Raw genomic sequence first — 26416 nt, forward strand, 5'->3', positions numbered from 1 at the left:
GATGTTGTGAGCAGTTACTCACCCAGTGACTTCAATGCAATTACTCTTATGCATGAGAGCTCACCAGGGTTTCACAGTCTGGCCCTTTGCTGGGATATTTGCCCATAAGAACTGGGCTCTATTGAAAAATGAAAAGCCCACCGGATCCAAATTCTGTCCTGAATTGCCTTGGCCCAACTCCACTGAAGTCAATGTGGGTTGCATGGATGTAACTGAGAGAACTGACTTCCTTATTTATAATTTTTGTGGTTCAATTTTTTTTTTACTGGAACTCAGAATGACATAACCAATGAGACTTTGTTTACTGTGGCCAGGATAACCATATGCTTGTTCAGGAAAGAAATAGGTGGGTCAAGAAACTGCAACCACTATTGACACAATACAGTACACTGGAGATATTGTTCCCATAGAGTTCCTTCTATGTTTAACCGTCACAAATGTAAGATTGGCAAGATCAATGTAAACTTGGGTTATCTGCTGTCTAAGGGCTTTATCTCGTGAGATATTAAACATCTTTTGCAAAGGGCTGACCACTCACCACCCATTGACATTAGTGGGGGGCCCGGCACCTCTTAGAATTTGAAAAGTAGCAAATTGTGATTCCTGAACATACTATTGGCTAAGAATTATGCACTTATTAATTATTATTTATTTATTTTATTATGCTACCTTTCCCCCATCCCATACTATTGCTTACTTGTTTGCCTCATCCACCTGTTACACCGTGCCATTTAGTTAACAAGCATTTGGGGGCCAGGGCTGTCACTTTTTATGTTTGTACAATGCCTAGCCTGACCGGCTTGCTCACTAGGCACTACCACAATAATAATAATAATTAATGAATAAGTCACTAGAGCTGGTAGACATTTTTTGGTTGAGAAAGTATCTTCAACAAAAATATAGCGTTTCATCAAAAACAAATGTCACTTTTTTGGTACAAAATTTCAGTTTACAATAAAAATGTTTGGATTTTTGGGGAAAATGTTCAGGTTTTGAAAACTAAAGACTTTTAGGTTTTCATGGGAAAAACAATTTTTTTTCATGTGAAATTTTGATGAAAAAGAAATGAAGCAAATTCTTTTTTGAAATTTCCCTTGTAAAACAATTGGCATTTTCTGACCACCTCTGAAGGCCACCCATTCTAACTGGGAAGAACATTCTCAGAGTTTTAATTCTGAGTATCCTTCCATGTCCTGTGTTACCTCTTCCTGTTTGGGCTTGCTATTCTCTCTTGGGTTTTATCCCCCTCATCATGATATAAACTGAGGTTTCCCCACTATCGGTTTGATCCTGGGAAGTGCTGAATGCCCTCCCATCCTATTGACTTTGATGATGATCTCACCACATCACAGAGTCAGGTCCTATATACTGGAAAACACGGTCCTGACTAATGCTAACAAAAACCTTCCACCTGGGCACCCCTGAAGAAGCGATCTGCGTCATCTGGCTCTTTTCAAAAGTGTCTCATTTCCAAACTGCACCCACAATTATAAAGATTAAGAGGAAGACTGGTCTTGTGGTTAAATTCAGTGCGGAATTTTCAAAAATGTGTAAATTGTAGGGGCTAAATTTTCACAGTGGTGTCAATTCATCCTTTAAAACTTGTGCCTGCAAGTTTTGTGAGTGCATGAGATGTGGCTTCTTAATGTGAGCTATCTAGCTACCAAACTTACACATCCAAACAGATCCCATTAAAGTCCATGGAAAGACATTCATTAACCTTGATAGGAGGCAGTGGTAGATACAGCTTCTGGGTTTCTTGGAAGAAATTTAGAAGTTGTTTTCAACAAAATGGCCCTGTGCACGTCCTTATTAATACTTCGAGGGTCCTGAAAATGGTATGGGTTCCCCTCTGCCTAGAAGCAATGGCATAGGTGTAGAGTGTGTACACATGTTTCGGGTGGAGGGCCGGTGTGTACAATTAAGTGCATATGTCAATGCTTTCATTTCACCCTGATTCCTGCTGAAAAGGCCTAACTGACTCTGTGTCTGGTCTCCAGAAGCCATAGCAGCAGAGTCGACAAATGCCAGCCTGCTTGCCAACAGCATCAGCTCCTTGTGCTCCATCTGCGGGGACCGTGCCACTGGGAAACATTACGGGGCTTCCAGCTGCGATGGATGCAAAGGGTTCTTCAGAAGAAGTGTCCGCAAGAATCATGTCTATTCGTGCAGGTATTAAACACTGCTGGGCTTCGACATTGTAAGCTTTTTGGAGGTAGAGACCAGCTCTTACTATGTCTCTGTACAATGCCTGGCACAATGGGGCCTCTATCTCAGTTTGGGCCACAGGCGGTAACTGTAATATACATAATAATAATGAAATCTGGTTTTCTCAGCACAGGATTGGAGCTGGGAATTCCTGAATCCTAGTTCCATTTCTGACCTAGATTCCTTCCTTCTGTTACCTGAAATAATCCACTTGCTGTTTCTGTTTCTCACTTTCCCCACCTGTAAAATAAGGGACAATTATATGTCCAGGGAACTTGTGAGGATTGGTTAATGTATGCAAAGCACTAAGCTCTATTATCAGGTTCTCGTTTGGTGAAATTTGACCCAACGATTTTAGCGAATGCCATCGTGGCAGAGTGCCAAAGTTCCACAGCCTGGTTTCCAAACGGGGATTATTGCATTTTCTCTGTGTTAATTACAATTTAAATCTGCAGGTCTCCAAAACTGGTCATCTCCCAAGCCTTCCCCTCTCTCTTTTTTCATTTTGTTTTTTAAAACCACATAAAGGCTTGCCTATTGCCATATATTGATTATTCTACAGTCGTGCGGTGTGACAAAAATGGGAAAGTTTTGATTCATGTGCATTCTGGCATGCAGGAGTATACTCAGGAGGATTATTTACCAGGAATGGGCCATGAATTATACAGCAGTTATCTTGGTTGACCTTAGAAAGATGATGTTTACTTAAAGAAGGAGGGGAAAAGTATAGCGGGTTACTCATATAGAACTGGAACTTGAGAAGTTTCATTCTGCTGCAGCGATATTCCTCAGTTAAAGGCGTTCCAACCTTATAAAAACTTGCCTCCCTGTTTGTTTTTTGATGAACCTGCATATAAGGCACTTATCACTCCAGAATACTCTATCCACAGAAGACAATGGGTTTCAGGGATTACACTTCCTTCCCCCCATCAAATATATTTAATCCCAGCAGCAAAATGGAAATCTCTTCAGAGTAAAGTAGTCATTTTGCTGTTTTATCCCCTTGGAATCCATGAATCACAATGTGATACTTAGCGTCTTAGCGAAGAGCCTCTGATTCAAATCCTACTCAATGACAAGCACCCTCCAAGCATCCTGTGAATTGCTATTTGGGCCATTCTCTCCTTAGCTGAGCTCAGAGCAACATTGTTTATCACAGATGCCAGTTTCTCAGAGAGTTCTTGGGTTGTTAATCAGGCTCTGTGCCATTCTGTGAAACCACCCCAGCTTTTACAATGGATGTTTTTTGACCATATGGGAGCACAGCTTTTTCCTATGGTAGATTCATGCTTCATTGTTCTCACTTTTTAAAAGTTGTCATGTGTACTTATTGCTCATGACATGTACCAGGTTGTGGTCTCTGGAGGCTGAAAATGCTTTGTCTAGCCACAGAACAGGTACAGCAGGTATGGCCTGGGTTCACATTGCCCTGCCAAGGTCTGTCAAGTCTGCAATGTAAACATTGTGTTTGTATCTGTTTTTTTCTCCCCTCTCCATGGCATAACTTTTTATTACAACACTTAGCTACTGAAGATTTTACTATTCAGCCTTTAGAACTCTTTGAATTTTTTGCAAGAATATGCAAATCTCCAAGAACAATAAAAAAAGGAATCTCTTTTAGCCAAATGTTGCTTAGAAGACGTACACATTTCTTATTGCCTTAAAATTACTTTTGGAAAATATAAAATCTCTTGAGTCAAAGCAAGGTCTGCAAGTACACTATTATAAGAGTCAGAGTCCTATGTGTATGATCTGGAGGATGGTGTGGATTGCACCCTCAGCAAGTTTGCAGATGACACTAAACTGGGAGGAGAGGTAGATACGCTGGAGGGTAGGGATAGGATACAGATGGACCTAGACAAATTAGAGGATTGGGCCAAAAGAAATCTGATGAGGTTCAACAAGGACAAGTGCAGAGTCCTGCACTTAGGACGGAAGAATCCCATGCACCTCTACAGACTAGGGACCAAATGGCTAGGTAGCAGTTCTGCAGAAAAGGAGCTGGGGTTACAGTGGATGAGAAGCTGGATATGAGTCAACAGTGTGCCCTTGTTGCCAAGAAGGTCAATGGCATTTTGGGCTGTATAAGCAGGGGCATTGCCAGCAGATCGAGGGACGTGATTGTTACCCTCTATTCGACATTGGTGAGGCCTCACCTGGAGTACTGTGTCCAGTTTTGGGCCCCACACTACAAGAAGGATGTGGAAAAAATTGGAAAGCGTCCAGCAGAGGGCAACAAAAATGATTAAGGGACTGGAACACGACTTATGAGGAGAGACTGAGGGAACTGGGATTGTTTAGTTTGTGGAAAAGAAGAATGAGGGGGGATTTGATAGCTGCTTTCAACTACCTGAAAGGGGGTTCCAAAGAGGATGGATCTGGATTGTTCTCAGTGGTAGCAGATGACAGAACGAGGAGTAATGGTCTCAAGTTGCAGTGGGGGAGGATTAGGTTGGATATTAGGAAAAACTTTTTCACTAGGAGGGTGGTAAAGCACTGGAATGTGTTACCTAGGGAGGTGGTAGAATCTCCTTCCTTTGAAGTTTTTAAGATCAGACTTGACAAATCCCTGGCTGGGATGATTTAGTTGGGGATTGGTCCTGCTTTGAGCAGGGGGTTGGACTAGATGACCTCCTGAGGTCCCTTCCAACCCTGATATTCTATGATTCTATGATTCTATGAAGTCTAAACTAGGGCTGGTTGAAAATTTTTCATCGAAACTAATTTTTTGACAGGAAATTGGGTTTTCCACTTACTAAAAATTTTTGTGAAAAATATCTGCTTTCTGCTGAAAATTTTGATGACAAACTAAATGCCTGAAAAATGAAAAGCTTGTGGTTTCCAGTTAAAAAAAAAACCCACAACAATCACACATTTTGACCAAACCCCAGTATTTCTAATCTTAAAGGCACCACAATGCCATATGAGAGTTGTCGCTGGAGGGGTTTTAACCTTCATCATTTTACAGGATTATCTGGGTATAGCTCAGTCATTTCCCTGCCACTGTGGGGGCCTCAGGCATTAGGTGCACCATGGTCCCTCCTATTCTCTGCCTGTGGCACTTAATAGTCTGTGTCTCCTGTGGGCTGTAATATTTTGGTCTAACTTCAATTGTTGGATTTAGTGTGAAGGTGTTAGAGGCCTGACTTTCCTGTGTTTTATAGACTAGATGATCTGGCGGTCCCTTCTGGCCTTAAACTCTAGGACTCCTTGATTCCCATTCTCCACAATGAGCAAGGCTCTCTGGCGAGACTATATCTCCCATGGTGCATTATGGCATGGGACTCCTAGCACACACTTCTTCCCATCACCAAGACCATCTATAGATAAGACAGAGCAAGGGACATAGTACAAGACAGTCCCCACCCTGCAGATCATTTGTTTTTGCCAAAATTTTCAGCAGAAGAAAAGCCTGTTGTTGTATTATATCATATAAACGAAAACTTTGAAACAGAGTTGTGTCAAAAAGGAAAAATTGAAACATTCCATTCCAAAAAAGTCGAAATTGAACATCTCAACCTTATCAGAAAGCTTGATTCCATTTTTTTTTCCAAAATGAAATTTTGTCAAAATCACGTTTCCATGAAACATTTCACTTTCGATGCCTCAACATTTTTCAAACCCTCCCCCCCGCCCACCAAACGTTTGGTCATAAAATTTCTGACTGGCACTACTTAAGATAGAAGTTGAGTTCCATGTAGGAATGATGGCGATACTGTTGTACTTTAATTTCAGGCTATAATTCTGTGGTAGTGAGAGTGACTACCCTTACCCTTCTATACTGATTGTAGCTCAATAACTGACATTTTCAACCTACTTCCCTATTTACTTATGATCCAGTGGCTAGGCCACCAGCCTAGGAGTCTGACAGACCTGGGTTCTAATCCCAGGTTTGCTAGTGACTGTGGGCAAGTTGCTTCCCCTGTTTCCCCTCTCACTCATTGTCTGCTTTGTCTCCTTAGGGCAGGTCTACACTACAGCCTAAGTCAATATAATTTATGTTGGTCAGGGGTGTGAAAAAGTCCCATTTCCCTCCTCCCCCAAAGCGATGCAAGTTTTGTGCTCTCCACACCAGCGCTATGTCTCCTGCCGACTTAGCTTCTGCTTCTCGCTGAGGTGGAGTAATTATGCTGAAAAGAAAGCTCTCTCCCATTGGCATAGTGTCTTCACCAGATAGATGCATTGGTGCAGCTGCATCAGTGTAACACTACAGTGTAGGCTCGCCCTTAGATTGTAAACTCATCAGGACAGGGGATGTATTTCACTTCAGCATGAAGCACAATGGGATTCTGATCTTGTCTGGGGCTTTTAAGTGCTACTGTACTACACCTAATAATAATTTACAGGACTTTCCTCAAAGTTTGTCCTGCTTTCTTCAGGTTCAGCAGACAGTGCGTGATAGACAAAGACAAGAGAAACCAGTGCAGGTACTGCCGGCTGAAGAAGTGTTTCAGGGCAGGGATGAAGAAAGAAGGTAAATGCTATAAGGTTTTGTGTCCTCTATCATTTCAAAGCTATGTGCTGTCTCTCACCCTATTCCCACAGCAGCAGATGTCACAATCGTGTTTCCATTTACAGAGCAGAGGCAGACGGTTCCCCATGAATCACAGTGAGACGTTTATTGCTCTCTCACTGCAGAAAGCCCATTATTTATTTCAACAGCTGGGGATTTAATGTAGAGCCACAACCCTTTTCTTGAAGCAGAAAGGTCATTTAGTATCTATTTTTCTAAATGAGTGTATAGACCCTTTGCTTCTTTACAGTTAATTCACTGTATGGTACAGAATAATATGAACGTTGTAGGACATCCTCTGTAACCTGCTACAGTGGGAGTATAGTCTTGTGGTCAAGGTAAGAGCCTGTGAAGCACAGGGTGCTTGGATTCTATCCCTGATTGTACCACTGTGTGACTTTGGGCAAGGCATTTCCACGCCTGAGCCTCTATTTCCCATCCTACCTTTTGACTTATCTATCAAGACTAAAGGCTCCTCAGGGCAGAGGTTCTCTTCCTCTGCATCTACCACAGTGTGGCTCTCTTTAAGGCTGGGTGGGAAACAGTTTTCCTATCCCAAGAGAGTTACTGACATTTCAAAAATTTTCACATCAGGATAAAGAATCAAAATCTTGAAAATGTTCATGAACCAAAAATCTGAAAAAAAAAAATTCATTTGGGGTCAATCAAAATGTTTCATTTTGATAATTATTTTAAAACATTTCATTTTGATTTCAACGTTTTTCCTTTAAAATGTTTTAAGATTAATTTCCAAAAAGTTTAGAAACTCAAAAAAAAAAAAGAAAAAAAAAAGAAAGAAAAATAAAAAAAGAAGGGTGGGGGAGCGGGGGAAAGAAATGTCCTGGTTCAATATTATTGACTGTATTGTTTTAGCTGTTTTGGTTCTAGGATATTAGAGAGACAAGGTGGGTCACATCAGACCACCCATGGACAAACACTTTTCCCAAAACAATCACCCTGTATGTGACCTTTGTCCTTATCATAAAAGGAAACCTGCACAACATCTTCCAAAGATGAGCCTGGGAGCTAAAATTCACAGCTTTGCTAAACACTCAAATTCATGTTCATAAAGACACTGGATTTATGGTTTATTAAACCAATCTGTACCCCTCATATCCCCCTTTTTTGTCCTATGACCGCAGAGGTGTTAATGGGCCACTTCACCTTGAATGGTCTCTTGCAATACGTGTTAACTACTTATGCTAAACAATCTGTTCCATCTTGGCTTTAGCTGTGACACTCTGAGCACTTTTCTCCAAAGTGGAAAAGAGCTCTGAGCAGCTTGAAAGCTCATCTCTTTCACCCCATAGAAGTTGTTTCAGTAAAAAATATTACCTCACCCACCTTGTCTCTCTGGTTCAAGATTGTCCAAATGGGATGTTTCAACAATTGTGAAACCATTTTAACCAAAAGTGTCTTGAGTCTGGTGTTTCATCAGACCTGACACTGTTTCATGAAGAGCTTTGCTTTCAACTAATCAGCATTTTCTGACAAAAAGGTTTGTCAGAAAATTTCTGACCCTAATACACATAATAATAATACTTGCCTGTTTCAGAGGAGTGTTTTGAGATTTAATTTACTGATGAGCTGGTGGTTCCTTGTGGTCTAAGACTCTATGAATGTGATACTAGCCCTATATTAACCTGGAATCAGGAGAGTTATAGAATCATAGGACTAGAAGGGACCTCGAGAGGTCATCTAGTCCAGTCCCCTGCCCTCATGGGAGGACTAAGTATTATCTAGAAGTGTAAAGCATTATTTAATATAGGTCCAGGACTGCTCCTGTTTATGTGCAGCACCAACATGTCCCTCATAGCTCTCTCAGCAATTAGGTCTTGATCATGCTGCCATTGAAATTGATGGTGAAACTGCTATTGGCTTTATTGGAACAGGATGGAGGTCCTCGTTAGTATTGCTATCATACTCGGCATCTGTTTGGAGACTGACCATTTAACTCCAGCTTGTTCTGTCAAATATTATCAGATGCACTTTGACACATTTCCAACTGGTTCACAAGTGAAGAGATAACTGGGGTATTATGATGTATCTAAGCAGCATCAGTTGTCAGGAAAGACCTTTGTACCAAGATGCAGTCAAAGATTAGGAAAATGCTTCAGATGGGATGCTGCTTGAAAGCCTTGAACAGCTACTTTACCTGAGTTACACTATGAAAAACACTGCCTGGCTATTTACTATGGTATCTCCAGCACCTGATCATCTGTCACCTGCTTGATGGGATATTGCTGGTGATACTTCTGTACCTAGATTGTGCTCTCTTTTAGCTCTGATTGATTCCACTCTCACTGTGACTGGGTTCTCTGCCTGCCTACACAGGTTTTTCGTAGGAGTGGGTGGGTGAGATTCTGTGGCCTGCATTGTGCAGGAGGTCAGACTAGATGATCAGAATGGTCCCTTCTGACCTTAGTATCTATGAATACATGTGAAATCTCAGGCTGTTTGGTTGGGCAGCTGAAGGAAAATATCATGTTCTTTATCAGATATCTTGAGGATGAATAATCTATGCCGATACATTAAGAACACTGGGTGAAATCCTGGCTTCACTGATCTCAGTGGGCATTTTGCCATTGACTTCAGGGGAGCCAGGACTTTACCCACTGAGATCAAATCTCTTGCCAAACTTTTGACTGTCTTCCCTAGGCAAAATGAGTGTGCTGAAATTTGGCATAGGAATTGTTTTGTGATAGAAAGCAGCAAGAACATAACTTAAATGTTAGCAAATAGTGGATGGAGTGGTTACAAGACTTGGCATGTTTCATTGTCTGGAAATATTGAAATCTAGTTGATCAGCACTATACTTGGTTTGTAGCTTCATTTTTAAAAATAGATTTTACAATAATGGTTGTAAAACTTTGGCTTACTCATTTAATATTGACTGCAGCTTGGTGACTCTCTCTACGTTCCACATAATCAAATTATTTGAAGTTCAACTTATGAGTACACTGCTGATTTTGTGACTTTTTTACAAACTGGTAGGAAATATTTTGATGCACCTAGAGCAGTTTCTTGACTGACTGCACACCATACTAAATGCAAAAAGAGTACAACATTTTCTTGCACAATGGTGTGCACAAAAATTCAAATCCAGTTCTTGACTCTGAATAATTCTAGGTAATATTCAGCTTTATGAAAAAATCTTGTCTTCTGATTGTTCAATAGCTATGGTAATAGTGGAAACATTTGTGCATTGCCCTTTGGTTACATGCACCCACTATATCACTATAACACACTGAGACAATTAGACACAACTCTGTGGAATTTGGCACGTTATTCATTACTATATTTTAGCAAGCTTAATTGTAATAGCAACCAGGCTTTCCAGGATGTGGCAATAGCACTGTCTTCTCAGTACATGGAAGAGTACATGGAACAGTACATGGAAGAGATCTGACATATTTATTATTCAGACTCAGAACATGCCTTGGGTGTGGTATTATGAGGCTGTATTATCATCACTACAGATTATGATCACCACTGCCAGACTTACCGCTGAATATATTCAGGTGCAATCCTGGAAACGTTGTGTTCCTAAAAAGTTTTCATCTTGACAAAACTCATCAATAGCCTGGAATGTTGGGTCTGGAGTACAATAATAGAGCTGCATGGGAACTGGTTTTTCCATCCTGCAAATATTTTTGAGTTCAGAATTTTTCCTGTCTAATTCTGTCTAAAATCAGGCAGAAAAGTCAAAATCTCAAAAATATTCATGAACCAACACATACATCTATTTTCTTTGGTTGGGGTCAATTGAAATTTTTGGTTTCAATACAGTAATTTCAAAATGTTTTTTGTTTATTTGTAAAATGTAATAAGTGTTTGATTTCAACTTTTTCTGGACTAATTAGGTTACATTTTTAATTGAAAAGTCATTTCAAACCACAAAAACTGGAATTTGACATTTTAAAAATAATTCTGAAAATTTCAAAACTGTATTTCTTGACATTTTTGCAAGTTGAGAAATTCATCAAACCCAGTCCTATTTCCCAAGCAGATCTGGTTTTGACAAACTGGCATTTTGGGATTTAGGGAACCAGGATGTTGTTATCCAAACTGGCATTTGCCAGGACCTAAGGCTGCTATCTGTTATTGTGAAAAGTGTCATTGGATTTCTGACCTTGGTTTTACATCTCATCTGAAAGATGCCGAAAATGAGTTGTATACTCCAAACTAAAGAATTTGGCTTAAAGAATTAGTAAATGGTAAAAGTCTTATTGACTTCAAACAGAGCAAAATTAGGCCAAAATTGAGCACTTCTGAAAATCCTACTATAGAATCTCTGACAACAGAGCACTATTTTAAAAACCTGTATCATATTAGTACATTTTAATAACACATTTTAATGACCATAGAGTAAGCAGCATCTGAAATTGTGGAGCAAAAGCACTGGACTATAACCATTTCTCCTTACTGCTTCCAGATGTTCAAGGAACTGAGGAGGGAGACTAGAATGTGGCCAGACATTCTCAGGCCACTGGTTGAACTGGCTTACGAGACTGCAGTAGGATATATTGGTTAGTTGAAAAGGTTGGTTAGTTGAAAGGCATTAAATATTTCTTAGGTCATTTGTAGAATTGACTGGAGGTAACAGAATGTGATTAGAAGTTTCCAGGCTTCAGATTAAAGTGACAGGGAGGAGAATGGAGTGTGTTTAGAGGTTCTCAGGGCACTAGTTGCATGTTGGTAGTGGAGAATTGCTCTGAGGTTGCTGTCCAAGGGGAAAGGGTTCTTAGGTCACTGGTGGAATTGACACAGGAGAATGGGATGTGACTAGGTGTTGAGATCAAATGAATATACCCTACAGTAATTTTCACTCTCATTCATTCATTCTCATTCCTGATTTAATAGCTTTGGGTAGGCGAAGCTGTGATCCCTGCTTTCTTTCACAATGCTTCCATGTAAGTTTCTACCACTGTACACTTTAAATTATACATTAAAGGAGGAAGTGTATCTAATGCTCAGGAATCAGGACACTGGGAGCTGTTTTTAGCCCTGGCACTAGGGTGACCAGATGTCCTGTTTTTATAGGGACAGTCCCATATTTTGGGACTTTTTCTTATAAAGGTGCCTATTACCCCCCACCCCCGTCCCGTTTTTTCACAGTTGCTGTCTGGTCACCCTACCTGGCACAGACTTGCTGTGTGACCTTGCTTCAATTTATATAGGCTGGAATTTTCAAAGAAGCCCAAGGGCATGTCTACACTATGGGCACAACAGCAGCATAGCTCCAGAGCTGTAGCTGTGCCACTGCAGCGCTGTAGCGTAGACGCTTCCTGCATGGATAGAAGGGGTTTTTCTGTCATTGTAGGAACTCCATCTCCTTGCGTGGCAGTAGCTAGGTTGATGGAAGAATTGTTCCATCAACGTAGCCACATCTGCACTGGTGTTAGATCGGCTTATCTATGGTGCGCCAGGGTGTGACAAACCCTGGTGCCTGTGCCACTTCCCACAGCTCCCATTGACTGGGAACGGTGAACCGCAGCCACTGGGAGCTGCGGGCGGCTGTGGAAATGTAAACAAACTGTCTTGCGGCCCGCGAGTGGATTACCCTGACGGGCCGCAGGTTGCCCACCACTGGCCTAACTCCTTTCAATTTTTCTGAAAATCCCAGCTTTAAACTTCGTGGGACTCAGTTTACCAATCAGTAAATAGAATTAATATTTAAGCCCTCAATACCCCTTTGAGGGAAAGCATTAATGTTTGTAAAATTCCTTGGGTTCCTCTGATAAACAGCATGTGCAGAAGTAGAAAGGATTATATTAATTAGTATTATTATTATTCACTTGAATTTCTTTTGCTAGGCAGGTATCCAGGGCTTTTTGGATTAATGGTTCAAAACATTCATAACTTGGTTCTGAGCTGTAGTTTTCACATCTTCTCTGCCTGATTTTTGAAACCACAAGTTCAGATTCTATGGCCATAATTTGGCTCCTGCAAGTAATTGCAGACACAAACAAATGCATTCATGCATCTTCTATACCTCACTGTACTCATAAAGCAGGCAGTTACATGGATACTGCTGTTTAATTGCAGGTGCAAAATCACACCTACAACATCAGAAGCTGGGTTCAGGCCTTTTGAAAAATCAAACTCTTCTGCTCAGCCCAGGCAACAGAAGGGTCAATTTGCTACTGTGGATCAGAAGATTGTGAAAGCTCTGTGCTCACCAGATGTCACCTGATCTCCTTGCCAGATTCATTGTTGTGTAACTCATAGTTGTCAGTCTGCACACACACACGCACTTGCTTCAGGACCTCCAGTTGTCTTATTGAGATCATTCCAAGAATGGCAAAGCTGAATGAGGATGCTGACTGTTATAGAACAATTAACTTGGATGGAGGGTTATTAAACAGGAGTTTTTGCTCAAAACATCTACGGAAAGTGATGGGTTTGCTGCTGCTGAGGTGGAATCAATGTTGAAACTTTTATTTATTGGATTTAGTGCACACTCATGACTCATGTGTTCTGTTCCCAGTTCTAGCATGTGTGGCAATGTAGCAAGGACAGAAAGGTTTGGGAAATAAGGTCTGTTTGTTGCAATTCCACTAAATGAATGACAAACACAGCACTATTTATTCAGGAGCCCAATATGTGCAGCGCTTTGCAATCTGCCTGGATTCTGATTGGCCAGCATGTTCAATGCGCTCCTGATAGAAGAAAGGTCCAGACTGGCTCTAATGATTTAAGCTCTCTCTTCTGTGTCAGATGGAGAAGGTATTTAGTTTGATTTGTACTTTCCACAGTCAGGATAGTTCAAACATGCCAGGACATGTTGGTTGTAGCTATAACAGATTCCCTGTTTGTCTCTTCAGAGACAAAGACTTAAGTAGTAATCAGGGACCCATGGCAAGGTTCCCTCACTCCCTCCTCATTATTGAAAAGTTCTGGGCATATCCTTCCTTTCATCACCCAGCAGCAGCAGCCATCAGAAGGCTGGCTTCTCTTTCCGCTGTGTCTGCAGCAGTGACTTCCATTCCAGACAGCACTAGGTGCACTGATGGACTCTGATAGGAGCAAGCAAAGGTGGCAGAGCTCTTTTGGATGGGTACTGGGCTGAAGGAAACCCAAATGAGACTATAGCTTTGCCCAGTGCCCAGTGCAACACAATCACCACTATCCCTTTGTTCTTTGAGTTGTCTATTCCATCCTATCACTTCACCTGTAGGTTGGTTGGCTTTATAATTTCAGAGAGGCTAGTAAAGTCTGCAGGGGAGTGAAGCTTTCACAGTTGGAGTGTGACAGTATGGTTCAGACACTAACAACACACAATATAGAGACCTCGCCCCATATTCCCGCTCAGCTGTTAGAGTCAGCACAGGTTGGTCTGCTGTCAGTCATTATATTAATGAGGAATAGTCTGGGGAAGACATTGTTCAACCACTGGGCCTGAGCTGTGGAATTCCCCTCGGTAGGAAGTGTATGGTGGGCCTTGAGGGAATTGCATTTCCCATTTAGGTCAGGAGGTCTGTCTATGACTCAGCTGAGGTCTCTCTTCACGTCTGTTCTGCTCTTATGCTTTTTCCATTCCTCTAACCGGTTGGGAAATGATTACAGCTGGTCAGAGTTATTTTGACAAAAGGTTTTTTTGTGGAAAGGTGGTGTCTCAATGACCAGGAAAGCTACTCGACAAAGGCTATTCAGCACATTAGTGGCAGACCTAGAAATGGAACCCAGATCTCCTGCCACAGGTATTCTGAGCCTCAGGTATTCTGTTGCCCTCTGCAAATAATGCCAAGCATAGATCCCTACAAGTAAAGGATGTTTCTCCACACTAGCAGCACTGACAGCTACCTGAAAAAATCTCAGTGCATGTAGACCAGTAACATCCCCTCATGGCCCTAGTCCTGCGACTATGGGCTTGACTACACGGTGACTTAGTGCAAAGCAAGCCAGGGTGTGAATCCACAGCACATGGGCTTGTCATGTTTTAGTCACAGTGTGGATGCTGCTACAGATGCATGTCAACACGCACTAGGGAACTCTGTGTGGGCTGTAGCAGGCTCCACACAGTGACCCCCAGTACGACAATACAGCAAAATAAAACCCGTGGCAATAAGTCTGAGGCTAGGTCAACGGACTCTGGCTTGTGGTATGGTGCGAAAAATAACAGTGTAGATGTTTGGACTCAGACTGCAGCCCCTCCCCCTCACCAGCTTTCATAACCTGGTCTCAAAGCCAAGCCCAACTGTCTACACTGCAATCAGTTGACCTGGGCTCTGAGACTTGCTCCCATGGGCCTTTTTTTGCTATGTAAATGTACCCTTCATGCCCAGCAGGCTAGTGCGCTGTGGAGTCTCACCCTGGCTTATCACGCATTCAGTTGCCCTGGAGGCAAACACTTAGGAACTCACCCCAGAGAGGACAATTTGATGCAATTTCAGGTTTTGCCAATATTTGAAATGTGTCTTGAGCAACTATTCAAGGGGCAAGTACATTTGTGGTCTTGGAGAACCTGAGTCTTGCCCTAACTGTGGAACAAACTTCTCCTGGAAAGAGTAGGCTACAGGTGACTGTGGGATACTGCACTGGATTTGGCCCTTAGTACAAGTTTGCCAACTCCAATGCAAATTCCAAGCATAATGGTTTGGGTTGCTGGGGCCATCCATTTTTCGGAATACCAGCCTTTCAGCCATCACAGCCACATGCAGTATTTCAGATTGACCTCTCCCCTATTTTTACAAGCATAATAAATATTGTAATGCAGTTACCATGTAGCAATCGCTTGATTTCATAGTATGTAAAATATTAACTATGTTAGATGTGTTATGCCACAGCTTCTTTAGGTACTTTTAGTGATAACACCAAAATCACCTTGAGAAAGTTATTCTGTACCATCTACTTACATTAAAAGATAGACCTTATCAATGTGTGCAGGAAGTACTGAAATATGTGCCATAAAAGCTATATTAGAAACTTGTGTGAAATAAACAAGGAACAATTCAGTTCTTTTAAAGGGAGCTGATCATTATGGGACTATTCATGGGTTTATTTAGCTTTATGGGACCTCTATAAAATTCCTCCAACTCTCCTCACACACGTAATCATTATTCACATGAGAAGGCCCATTCAACACAACAGGGCTACATTCGGATTTCCAGAATCAAGCCCCAGATTTGATTGCTGCAAAAAGTTCCTTACCGATTGTAGTGTAAAATTCTGCAAAGCTTGTTTCTAGTTGATTTCATGACTGGCTTTCTAAGATGGTGGTTGGTGAGATTTCTTCTGCATGCAGCAATCAGTGATGATTTTTCCTGATACACCAGTGAAGGGGCAATAACATTTAGCATATACCCAAGTGTAGGTATCCTACAGCTGCAATACAATTAGAGCTACTAGCATCCATGGGTGGTAAATTAAGGGGATGATCCTGCAACCATGCTTTCATTCAAGCTGCACTATTGAAAGATCAAGCCCTAAACACTGCTTGCTCTGCTGACTTGCACATGACGAGTGCAGAATAGATTTTACTGACTACTTTGATTGTAAGGTCTCTGGGTAGAGACTATCTTGCTGCTCTGTGTTTGTACAGCACCTAGCACAATGCACGCCTTGTCTGAGACCGAGGTTCCTAGGTGCTACCACCCTGCAAATAACAAGTAGAGCATATGAAAGCCATGCTCTGAAGCATCTGATCTTCTCACATTTGCCTTTAGATAAGAACAGCCCAGGGTTGTACAGGAATGGCGTCAACCCCCTGTGGTAGACTACTGGAGTCTTTTAAGGGGAAAGGATGGTCCAGTGGTTGGCTGCTCACTTAGGATGTGAGGGACTTGGGCCCAATCCTCTGCTCTCCCATGGATGTCCTGTGTAACCTTGGGATACTTATCCCCTCTGTGCCTCAGTCCCTCATCTGTACAATGGGGATAATAAAGTTTCCTTCCCTCCTAAGGGGTTTGTGAGGATAAATGCATTAAAGATTGACTGATGAAAAGCCCCACCTAAGAAATAGGCATTATCATTTTTAAAAAAAAAGATAAGATGCGCTCCGTGTTACTGTGGATCCCAGGTCTTAGAAGGGATGTGTACACACGGTACCTAAGCATTACACAATATTCTGGTGACACTTTTGTATAGGAATCATGCAGTGTACTCTGTTATCCCCTGCCCCCCAAAAGAGGGAAGACTTACACAGCAAATTCAATTTCTCTGGGGCCAAATACTGTATTTCTGAAGAGGGTAGATAACAGAAGATATTTATCCTGTCACTGGTTGGGCCCTTTCATCTTCTTGGCTCTTAATCTAGTTGGGTCAGGAGGGCAGGCAGGTGGTGCTATTGAGAGTCCTGCTTAGTGCCCCATCTTCTCTCTGTCATGGCAAATGATTCAAGGCAGGGCTTAAATTCTCCCCCAGTATCTCCTGGAGCCTCGGGGCTTTAGCCCCATGGGGTGCAATGGGATTTGGGACTTTAGCCCCATGGGACATGCCAGGGCTCCCACGGGTTTGATATTTACCAGAGCTCTGCTCCAGCCGGCTCCAGCTGAATTTAAGCCCTGATGCAAGGCCTTCAAGACACACCCAGCTTCCACTTGGCAGTAAGAAATTGGTGAGAGTTCTGGAATCTCCAGGCTTGTGACAAGGCTGGAAAACTACCAGTAACAGCAGCTTTCTTCCACATCGAGGAGGGCGTGGAGGGAGATATGGTTTCTTTTCATAGTATAATATTTTCCTTAACATGAATTTACTGTCAGTGAAATGTGTCCTGGAGCCTAAAGACTTCTCTATAGCCCAGGTACATCATGGGCAGCCTGCCCTTCCTCTACACCAGAGTACTTTCGCCACCTCCAAGGGAGTTCGGTCTCCATATCTATTCAGTCTTTGGCAGGGCCGGCCTTCGGGAAAATGGCACCCTGGGTGAACGTGCATTTTGGTGCCCCTGACCCCCATGGGCATGGCACCCCCCCATTGCCCCTGGCCCCCATGGGCTCACAAGGCGCCCCAACCTGCCTTCCCCCCCAGCTCCTGCACTGTGTCCCCTTCGCCCCAATGCCTGCTCCCTCTCCTGCACCCCTAATCCCTATGCCCCCTTCACTCCCAAACTCTGCCCCCCTCCTGTACCCAACACCTCACCTGCCCCCTCCTGAGCCCCTAACCCCTGTACTGTGCCCCCTTCATCCCAATACCTGTCCCCTCCTGTGCCCCTAGCCCCTGTACTGTGCCCCCTTCACTCCTTCATCCTGCACCTCCCTCCTGAGCTCCTAACCCCTGCACTGTGCCCCCTTTGCCCCTAACCCTTGCATCCCCTTTCTGCACCCACATGGGGAACCTGACCTGGATGCACAAAGCAGCTGGCATTGCTGCTCGCTCCCCCCACTGAAGTGCTGCTCCTCTGCCCCCCGCAGCCCTAGGGGGCTGTGAGGGGGGGGAGCAAGGAGCGACGTCAGGACTTCCTGCATCTAGGTCACTTTCCCTGCAGGCAGGAGAGCATCAGCTCCTGAGGCCTCAGCACAGCCCAGGTGGGGAAGTGACCTTGATGCAGGGAGCCCTGGTGTGTGTGTTGGGGCCCTGTGAAGGAACCAGTGTGTGGAGTTGAGGGCAGTGTGTGTGTGCCTGAGTGAGTGAGTGCGCGCGCTGTCTCTTTAAGAAAGCCCTCGGGGTCAGGAGCCTGAACTAGGCTTGTTCAGACACAAGCAGCTGCCAGCAGCAGAGAGAGGCAGCAGCAGGCACAGATTCCTCACGTCCCATCACTCCAGCTTAGTAGAAATCGGGTACACAGGGGAGGGGGACACCCCGCCATCAGCTCTCGCCCGCCACAGAGCGGACAGGAGGACGCTCCCAGGCCAGAGGCAACTCCAGGAAGAAGGCAGGGTGAGGGGACACAGGACCAGCGGCGGCTGCACGTGTGGAGCAGAAGAGGGGCGCCCCCTGCTCCGGGCTCCGAGGCTGGTCGTCTCTCCCGTTCCCCCCCACGCTGCTGCTCGCCTGCCTGCCCGGCCGCCTCCGTCAGCCCAGCTGGCCTCTCGGCAGCAGGTCCGGTGGGAATCCAAACCCTGCGCACGGTGCCCCCTTGGGCAGGCCGCCCTGGGCAGGGGCCCATACGGCCCACCCCAAAGGCCAGCCCTCGTCTTCGGTCTCTTCCTTGAGACCCCCATAAGAGCGCCAGTCGTTTTTCGGCCTAAAAGGAAGAAACCCTCACACTCATTTTACTCAGGCTGCCGGACGGAGGGTGACTTTTGGTCACTATGGCCCAGAGCCTCAAAGGTGCCAATGGGAGTTAGGCACCTAAATACATGGCAAAGGCTTGTCACTCATTACCAGTCTGTCAGCATCTTAGTCCACAGCTAGCTGCTCCTAAACGGTCTGGTATTTTAAGGACATGAGTGGCTTGTAAGCAAAACCTTTTGAAATGCCAAAAAAGACGGCGATGAGGATGAAGCAAATAAGATAAATAGGAAAGCACAACTCTTGCCACAGGCTATTGAAACATCTTCATGGGTTCTGCTTTTTTTATTCAAGTGCCAGCCAGCTAATCCTTAGAATACTGGTATCTTTCAAATTGATGGTTAAAGGGATGATTAGGAGAACATGGCTGGGTATAATATTATGATTTAATATTTGCATTGCAGCAACTCCTGGGAGTCCTAAAGACCATTCCTATTGTGCTAGCCACTGTCCATACATATGACAAAAAAAGAGCTTGTCCCAGTTTGTCCTTGTCCCAGGGAGTTTACGACATATAATTATGCAATAGAAACTTGCAATATCCAAGTGGGTTAATATATCACATTAAGAACTGCAGCAGAACCCTTCCTTGCTAGAGTTAAATCTAGTCTGCCCATCTGAGTCACCCCGGTATGTAACCAAAGGGAGTTTTGATTTCAGACACATACGTAGGAGTAGGTAGAGATGTACTGTACTATCATTACGTGCTAAACCTTGCTGCTTCCTGAGCTTTAGGAAGCCATGGATTGAATTTCTGAGCTGTACGTCGCCAAAATGTATGAACTGTGAGGATACTGTTGAGTCTTTGTTCAAGATCCTTCCTCGCGTACGCTTATTGCAGTGATCATTCTTTGCTGCAGTGAGTCCATAGTGTGTGAACAGAGTTCAGCAGGCTAAAGTGATGCCAAAATTAAAGGGAGCTGTAATTCTCAGCAAAGCCACTTGTTACTCTGTTATTATTTTGCCTGTGTTCTGTGCTCAGAGAAGAACAGAGCTTTCTCACAGCTAGTTTCTGTGTGCAAAGAAAGGGGAGATTTTTTTTTCCATTGGCTGGGCTTTTAGTCAATAGTCAACTCCCATACAGTTAGAGCATTTTAATTTGCAGAGCATACTGCAAACAAATTGTATCCCAACCTGCTTAACAAAGTTAAAGGGTCAAGGTTGCTAAGTCTGGTTGAACAGTGGGAAAAAATGTATTTGCAAATTTATTTCAAAGTAGTTCCCCCCCGGTTCGGCAAATGAGCTAAAATTTCCTTCTGAACCAACTGCGAGAGGGTAACATTCCGTTTTGAAAAGAAGAACGGCAATTTTCAACTGGATCTAGGGCTGGCCGGAAAAATTCCATTACGTGAAAAATGTTGACGTTTCAGAATTTGATTTCCTTCTTCATTGGAATGAACCAAGCCTGTTTGAAATTTTTCAAGAAAAAACATGAGACCCCCCCCCCCAGAAGAGACAACTCCCTTGATGGGTGGAAGATCTAAACACAAATGTCTCATCTGCAGAGACTTGAACTCAGGTTTCCCATGTTCTAGAGGCGCACCCTACCCATCGCGCTATAGCCTCAGACTTTCTCATGCTCTCCCGTTGGAGTTATTTCTCTTTGCATAAATAATTAAATATTCACTAGGCCAGAGCAAAAGATACTGACTCTAGCCCAGTAGTTCGAGCACTCACCTGGGATGACAAAATGTCAGCCAAGCAAGCAAGCACTTGGGTTTCTCTGTGTGAGCAGAGTATGGTGCTCGGCATTATAAACAGGATTCCTCTGTGGTGTTTGGTTGCTGTCATTGAAGGCAGGAGCATTTCCCATTAGAGGGTTGGTGCTTGATCACTATTAAACAGTGGGGACCCAAAGCTGTGAGGCATCCAGGCTATCAGAACACTCTACAAACCAAAGAATCCAAGGCCAGTTGTGATTTTCTTACTGCTTTTGATTGTAAAGCCAGGTATCAGTCCATTCATTTTCTTTTGCAGCACACTGAGTGGTAGGGCCCAGAGCTGAAAAGTCAGTGCAATTTTATCCAGCGGGTGAGAGCGGATTTGTCTGTCTGTCTAGAAAGAAAATCCTGGCAGACAGTGTGATACTTTCTCAACTGAGAAACTTTCGCAAGTATCTGAACAAGTTGCTGAATGTCTGACAATTTATGACCTGGGAATTGTTTCCCCTTGTGTATGAAGGGAAGAATGTTTCCAAAGGGGAATTATGTTGCTGTTATTAATGGGACACTTTGATTTGAAATAAATCTTTTCTTTATTGACTTCCTTAGTTATGCACCAGCTTCCTCTTCTGGTAGATAGCCCATTGATTAGGAGTGATTTCTTCTAAGGAATGATCAGCATCATGAACAAGTCTGCTGGCCTTTTATGGGGAGGGTTCCAGAATCTGGGGGTTTCTTTAATGCAGTGATCATAGCAATGGTTGCTGCTCTTCTTCCATCCCAACCCCATCACTGGGAAATCATCCTGGAGACCAAGTCTCAGTACCGGGAAATACAATACAATTGTTGCTGCGTTCTCCTGATGCAGAGGCCCAGACTGGATGTTCCAATGTCACATGTGCAACTAGAGGAACATGGCCAAGTTCTTACCCTTTAAGGACCATCACAGACTTCACGGCTTTCTGTTCCATGTGCAAGGCACACCTCTTTGACCTTGCCTTCTCTACCAAACACAGAGCACCACATCTATGTAATAACAACAACAAACCACCTACCAAAACAAGACACTTCACTGCACACACATCTCACTCTGGGGAGAGGATGCAAAAAACAAACACATGGCAGAGAGATAGCCACGTTTCTTAATGCGCTGCTGGAAGGAACTCAGATACTATGGTGATGAGAGTGGATAAGACTGTGTATAGAACAGGATAGAAATAAAGTAACCCTCCATAGGCACATCACACAACATTTCTCCCAGTGGTGTGAGTGCGGCAATAGCGTGATGGGGACACAAGCCACTGAGACATGGGACCACATCATGCAAACCTCAAACAACTTCCTATTCATGTCAGGGTCCCATTCAGAAGTCTCTTCCCAGGTTTTCAAATGTTCCAGGGTGTTGCTGCATCAAATCTCATGGGCTTAGAGCCTGATCTACAGACCATTGAAATCAATGAACAGATTCCCATGGACTTCTTCAGACTTTGGATGAGGCTCTTAATCTCTCTCTCTGCACCCTTGCCAGCTTGCTCTACTCATCTTGCACCATCCTCTCTTATTCTTGCTTGCCACTCTTACTTCATGAGCCACCTCTTCTGCAGCCCTTGGCATCTGGACCCGCCTGCCTGTATTTCTTCATGTCGTCAACGCTCAGCCTCATCTTTTCTCCCCACCCACTTCTGTTCCAGTTTGAAGGAGACAAGGTGGGAGAGGCAATATCTTGTATTGGACCAGCTTTTGCTGGTGAGAGGACGAACGGTTGACTTTGTGAAACACTTTGGGGATAATTTGGAGACAAGGGGACCCGGGCACACCAGGTTCTATTCCTGGCTCTTCCACTGACCTGCAGGGTCATCTTGGGGAATCAGGGAGATCAGGGTCATCTCTCTATACCCCTATTTTCCCTTGACTATTTTCTAGCATTTATTTAGATGAGAGCTCTTCACAGCAGAGGCTGTCTCTTACTGTGGGTCTATACGGCACCTAACTCAATGGGTCTCTGCTCTCAGTGGGAGACTCTAGGTTCTACCATAATACAAATAATAAATACCACTGGAACTACTCCATGTGGGTGCAAGCGTCTGTTCATGTGGATTTAGTAGCAGAAGTAGGCCCTGAAACTGAAGGGCATGTTACACATGTGCTCTCCCACAGGTAGGACATGCTGGAACACTCATTAGAGAAGCCATTGTGGCCAGTAATAATTTTTCCCCTATGCAACATACTCATAAAATTGTTACTAACATTAAAATAACTATTTAAATTGCTGTATGCAGTGTTGTGGTACCCATGTTGATCCCAGGATATTAGAGAGACAAGGTGAGTGATGTAAAACCGTTTGTCGGCGAGAGAATGGTCCGATAAAAGTTATTTGCTCACCCACCGTGTCTCTCTACTTAAATTGTTGACAGTTTGCATAATATGTATTTTATGGAGTCATAAAACGACTAGCAAATTGTAGCATTCTTGATGATAGTAAATAGCTGTGATCGGTGATGACAGGGAAAGGCAATCTCTAGCTCATCGCATGACTGTCCTTCTTTCTCTCTTTGAAGCTGTGCAGAATGAACGGGACAGGATTAGCATTCGCAGGAGTAGCTATGAAGACAATGGATCCCTGTCAATCACTGTGCTGACCCAGGCTGAGGCTATGGCACAGCAGGTATGAACTACACTGTTAATCATCATTAGAAGGGGGTTTATGGCCACTTCATCTGTGAACTTGTCCAACTAAGCAGGGATGAGTCTACTCAGTCCTTGGATGGCACTTAGATGGAACAACTAATTACAACAGGAAGCAGTATTAATGATTCTCTCTTGTTCTCTGGGTCATTGCTGAACCAGTGCCCAAGCATCCTTATAGGGGGTGTTGTGCTACTGAAGGTGCCATATTTCAGATGAGACACAAAACTGAATTCCTGGCAACCATTGACATTGAAGGTCCCATAGCAACTATTGCAAGAGTTGGGCAACTAGGGTCAGATCCACAAAGGTACTTAAGCTCCTAACTGCCGTTGAAATCAGGAAGCCTAAATTGCTTTGAGGATCTGGACTCTAGCATCTATGTCCTGGATACAGGTCTGACCAATTACATTCTACCTACCAATTCCCCCCGGCAGTCCAGCAGGATACAGTAGTCGTCTTTGCTTCTTATCCTAAATTGCTGCATTGCCTTGCCGTCCACTTGATTTGCTGTGTTTCACCCCAGAGGTGGCTGCATTTCAATGATGCATGAAGAAATTGCTGTAGGTACAATATATAACTTGTTAGGAACTAGGCTCCCTCAGTATAAATGCAAGATATGCAAATGTCAGAGCATTATTATTAGGGTAACAATTGTAGAAGAGCAAAGAGCTAATAAAATGGGATTTAAACCCAATGGTCCTATCATCTTCCTCTTCAATTACCACATGCTCCAAGGTATAGTTTGCTTTAAAAAAACAATGAATAAGGGCATCCTTTTAATTGCCAATACAAATGGTCCTTTTCTTCCAGACATATGGTGCGGATTTTCTTTACATATAAAAATGTTTTCCCTTCTTCAAGAACTGCTGCATTCGCAACATACATTTGAAAGCATCGCCTTTCAGGGCTTGTCTACAGGCGACGTTAGGGCCCGGGCATCAATCTGAAGTGTGGTAACGTACTCATCAAAGGGCACCATGGAATATTTAGTACGCTGCAGCAGTACCCACAAGAAACATTACAGGGTGGCAGGCTGACACATTGTAGATTCACACCCTGGTTTGTGAGGCCTGAATAAGTCCTTAGTTAACACTGCTGGGCCCATTTGTCATCACTGATCTTTGAAAAGAGATAGGGAGATTGATGCATGGGGTTGTTTGTATTTTATAACAAGCTGCTGCTTGGGAGACTGGGTGAGCTGACTGAGCCGCTTCTTTGGGTCTGCCATATTAAATAATTGGCAGGGCGCTCAGATCCTGTGCTTTTGATCAAAAGAAAGAAAATCCCTTTGTCAAATCCAACGAGTCGGATGTAAAACACACTGACAATAAGAAAAGGAGTACCTGTGGCGCCTTAGAGACTGACAAATTTATTAGAGCATAAGCTTTTGTGAGCTACAGCTCACTTCATCGGATGCATTTGGTGGAAAATACAGAGGGGAGATTGATGTACACACACAGAGAACATGAAACAATGGGTTTATCATACACATTGTAAGGAGAGTGATCACTTAAGATGAGCCATCACCAGCAGGGGGGGGGGGGGAGGAGGAAAAACGTTCATGGTGACAGGCAAGGTAGGCTATTTCCAGAAGTTAACAAGAATATCTGAGGAACAGTGGGGGGTGGGGGTGGGGAGAAATAACATGGGGAAATAGTTTTACTTTGTGTAATGACTCATCCATTCCCAGTCTCTATTCAAGCCTAAATTAATTGTATCCAGTTTGCAAATTAATTCCAACTCAGCAGTCTCTCGTTGGAGTCTGTTTTTGAAGCTTTTTTGTTGAAGTATAGCCACTCTTAGGTCTGTAATCGAGTGACCAGAGAGATTGAAGTGTTCTCCAACTGGTTTTTGAATGTTATAATTCTTGACGTCTGATTTGTGTCCATTCATTCTTTTACATAGAGACTGTCCAGTTTGACCAATGTACATGGCAGAGGGGCATTGCTGGCACATGATGGCATATATCACATTGGTAGATGCGCAGGTGAACGAGCCTCTGATAGTGTGGCTGATGTGATTAGGCCCTATGATGGTATCCCCTGAATAGATATGTGGACAGAGTTGGCAACAGGCTTTGTTGCAAGGATAGGTTCCTGGGTTAGTGGTTCTGTTGTGTGGTGTGTGGTTGCTGGTGAGTATTTGCTTCAGACTGGGGGGCTGTCTGTAAGCAAGGACTGGCCTGTCTCCCAAGATCTGTGAGAGTGATGGGTCGTCCCTCAGGATAGGTTGTAGATCCTTGATCATGCGTTGGAGAAGTTTTAGTTGGGGGCTGAAGGTGATGGCTAGTGGCGTTCTGTTATTATCTTTGTTGGGCCTGTCCTGTAGTAGGTGACTTCTGGGTACTCTTCTGGCTCTGTCAATCTGTTTCTTCACTTCAGCAGGTGGGTATTGTAGTTGTAGGAATGCATGATAGAGATCTTGTAGGTGTTTGTCTCTGTGTGAGGGGTTGGAGCAAATGCGGTTATATCGTAGAGCTTGGCAATCTGTATTCAGGGGACACCATCATAGGGCCTAATCACATCAGCCACACTATCAGAGGCTCGTTCACCTGCGCATCTACCAATGTGATATATGTCATCATGTGCCAGCAATGCCCCTCTGCCATGTACATTGGTCAAACTGGACAGTCTCTATGTAAAAGAATGAATGGACACAAATCAGACGTCAAGAATTATAACATTCAAAAACCAGTTGGAGAACACTTCAATCTCTCTGGTCACTCGATTACAGACCTAAGAGTGGCTATCCTTCAGCAAAAAAACTTCAAAAACAGACTCCAGCGAGAGACTGCTGAATTGGAATTAATTTGCAAACTGGATACAATTAACTTAGGCTTGAATAGAGACTGGGAATGGATGAGTCATTACACAAAGTAAAACTATTTCCCCATGTTATTTCTCCCCACCCCCACCGTTCCTCAGATACTCTTGTTAACTGCTGGAAATAGCCTACCTTGCTTGTCACCATGAAAGGTTTTCCTCCTTTCCCCCCCCTGCTGCTGGTGATGGCTTATCTTAAGTGATCACTCTCCTTACAGTGTGTATGTTGTACATTGTTTCATGTTCTCTGTGTGTGTATATCAATCTCCCCTCTGTATTTTCCACCAAATGCATCCGATGAAATAAGCTGTAGCTCACGAAAGCTTATGCTCTAATAAATTTGTCAGTCT

The 26416-nt window shown here is 43.5% G+C and overlaps 1 protein-coding gene and 1 long non-coding RNA gene across 2 annotated transcripts in view; one reads left to right on the top strand and one right to left on the bottom strand.

The window, feature by feature from the left end:
- Window positions 1-26416, top strand: part of LOC119841041 (hepatocyte nuclear factor 4-beta-like) — a 43572-nt gene that overhangs the window by 6478 nt on the left and 10678 nt on the right. Inside the window, exons 2-4 of the mRNA XM_043494718.1 lie at window positions 2001-2172; window positions 6588-6682; window positions 23115-23221. Of these exons, the coding sequence (XP_043350653.1) occupies window positions 2001-2172; window positions 6588-6682; window positions 23115-23221 (374 nt within the window). The remainder of the gene's footprint in view (window positions 1-2000; window positions 2173-6587; window positions 6683-23114; window positions 23222-26416) is intronic.
- On the bottom strand, window positions 21166-24598 carry LOC122456229. The gene is made up of 2 exons (XR_006274988.1): window positions 23663-24598; window positions 21166-23157 (listed from the first exon to the last, which is right to left on the bottom strand). It is a non-coding gene; the product is annotated as an uncharacterized LOC122456229 (long non-coding RNA).

The sequence above is a fragment of the Dermochelys coriacea genome, chromosome 12, assembly GCF_009764565.3.
Source record: "Dermochelys coriacea isolate rDerCor1 chromosome 12, rDerCor1.pri.v4, whole genome shotgun sequence".
Taxonomy (NCBI): domain Eukaryota; kingdom Metazoa; phylum Chordata; order Testudines; family Dermochelyidae; genus Dermochelys; species Dermochelys coriacea.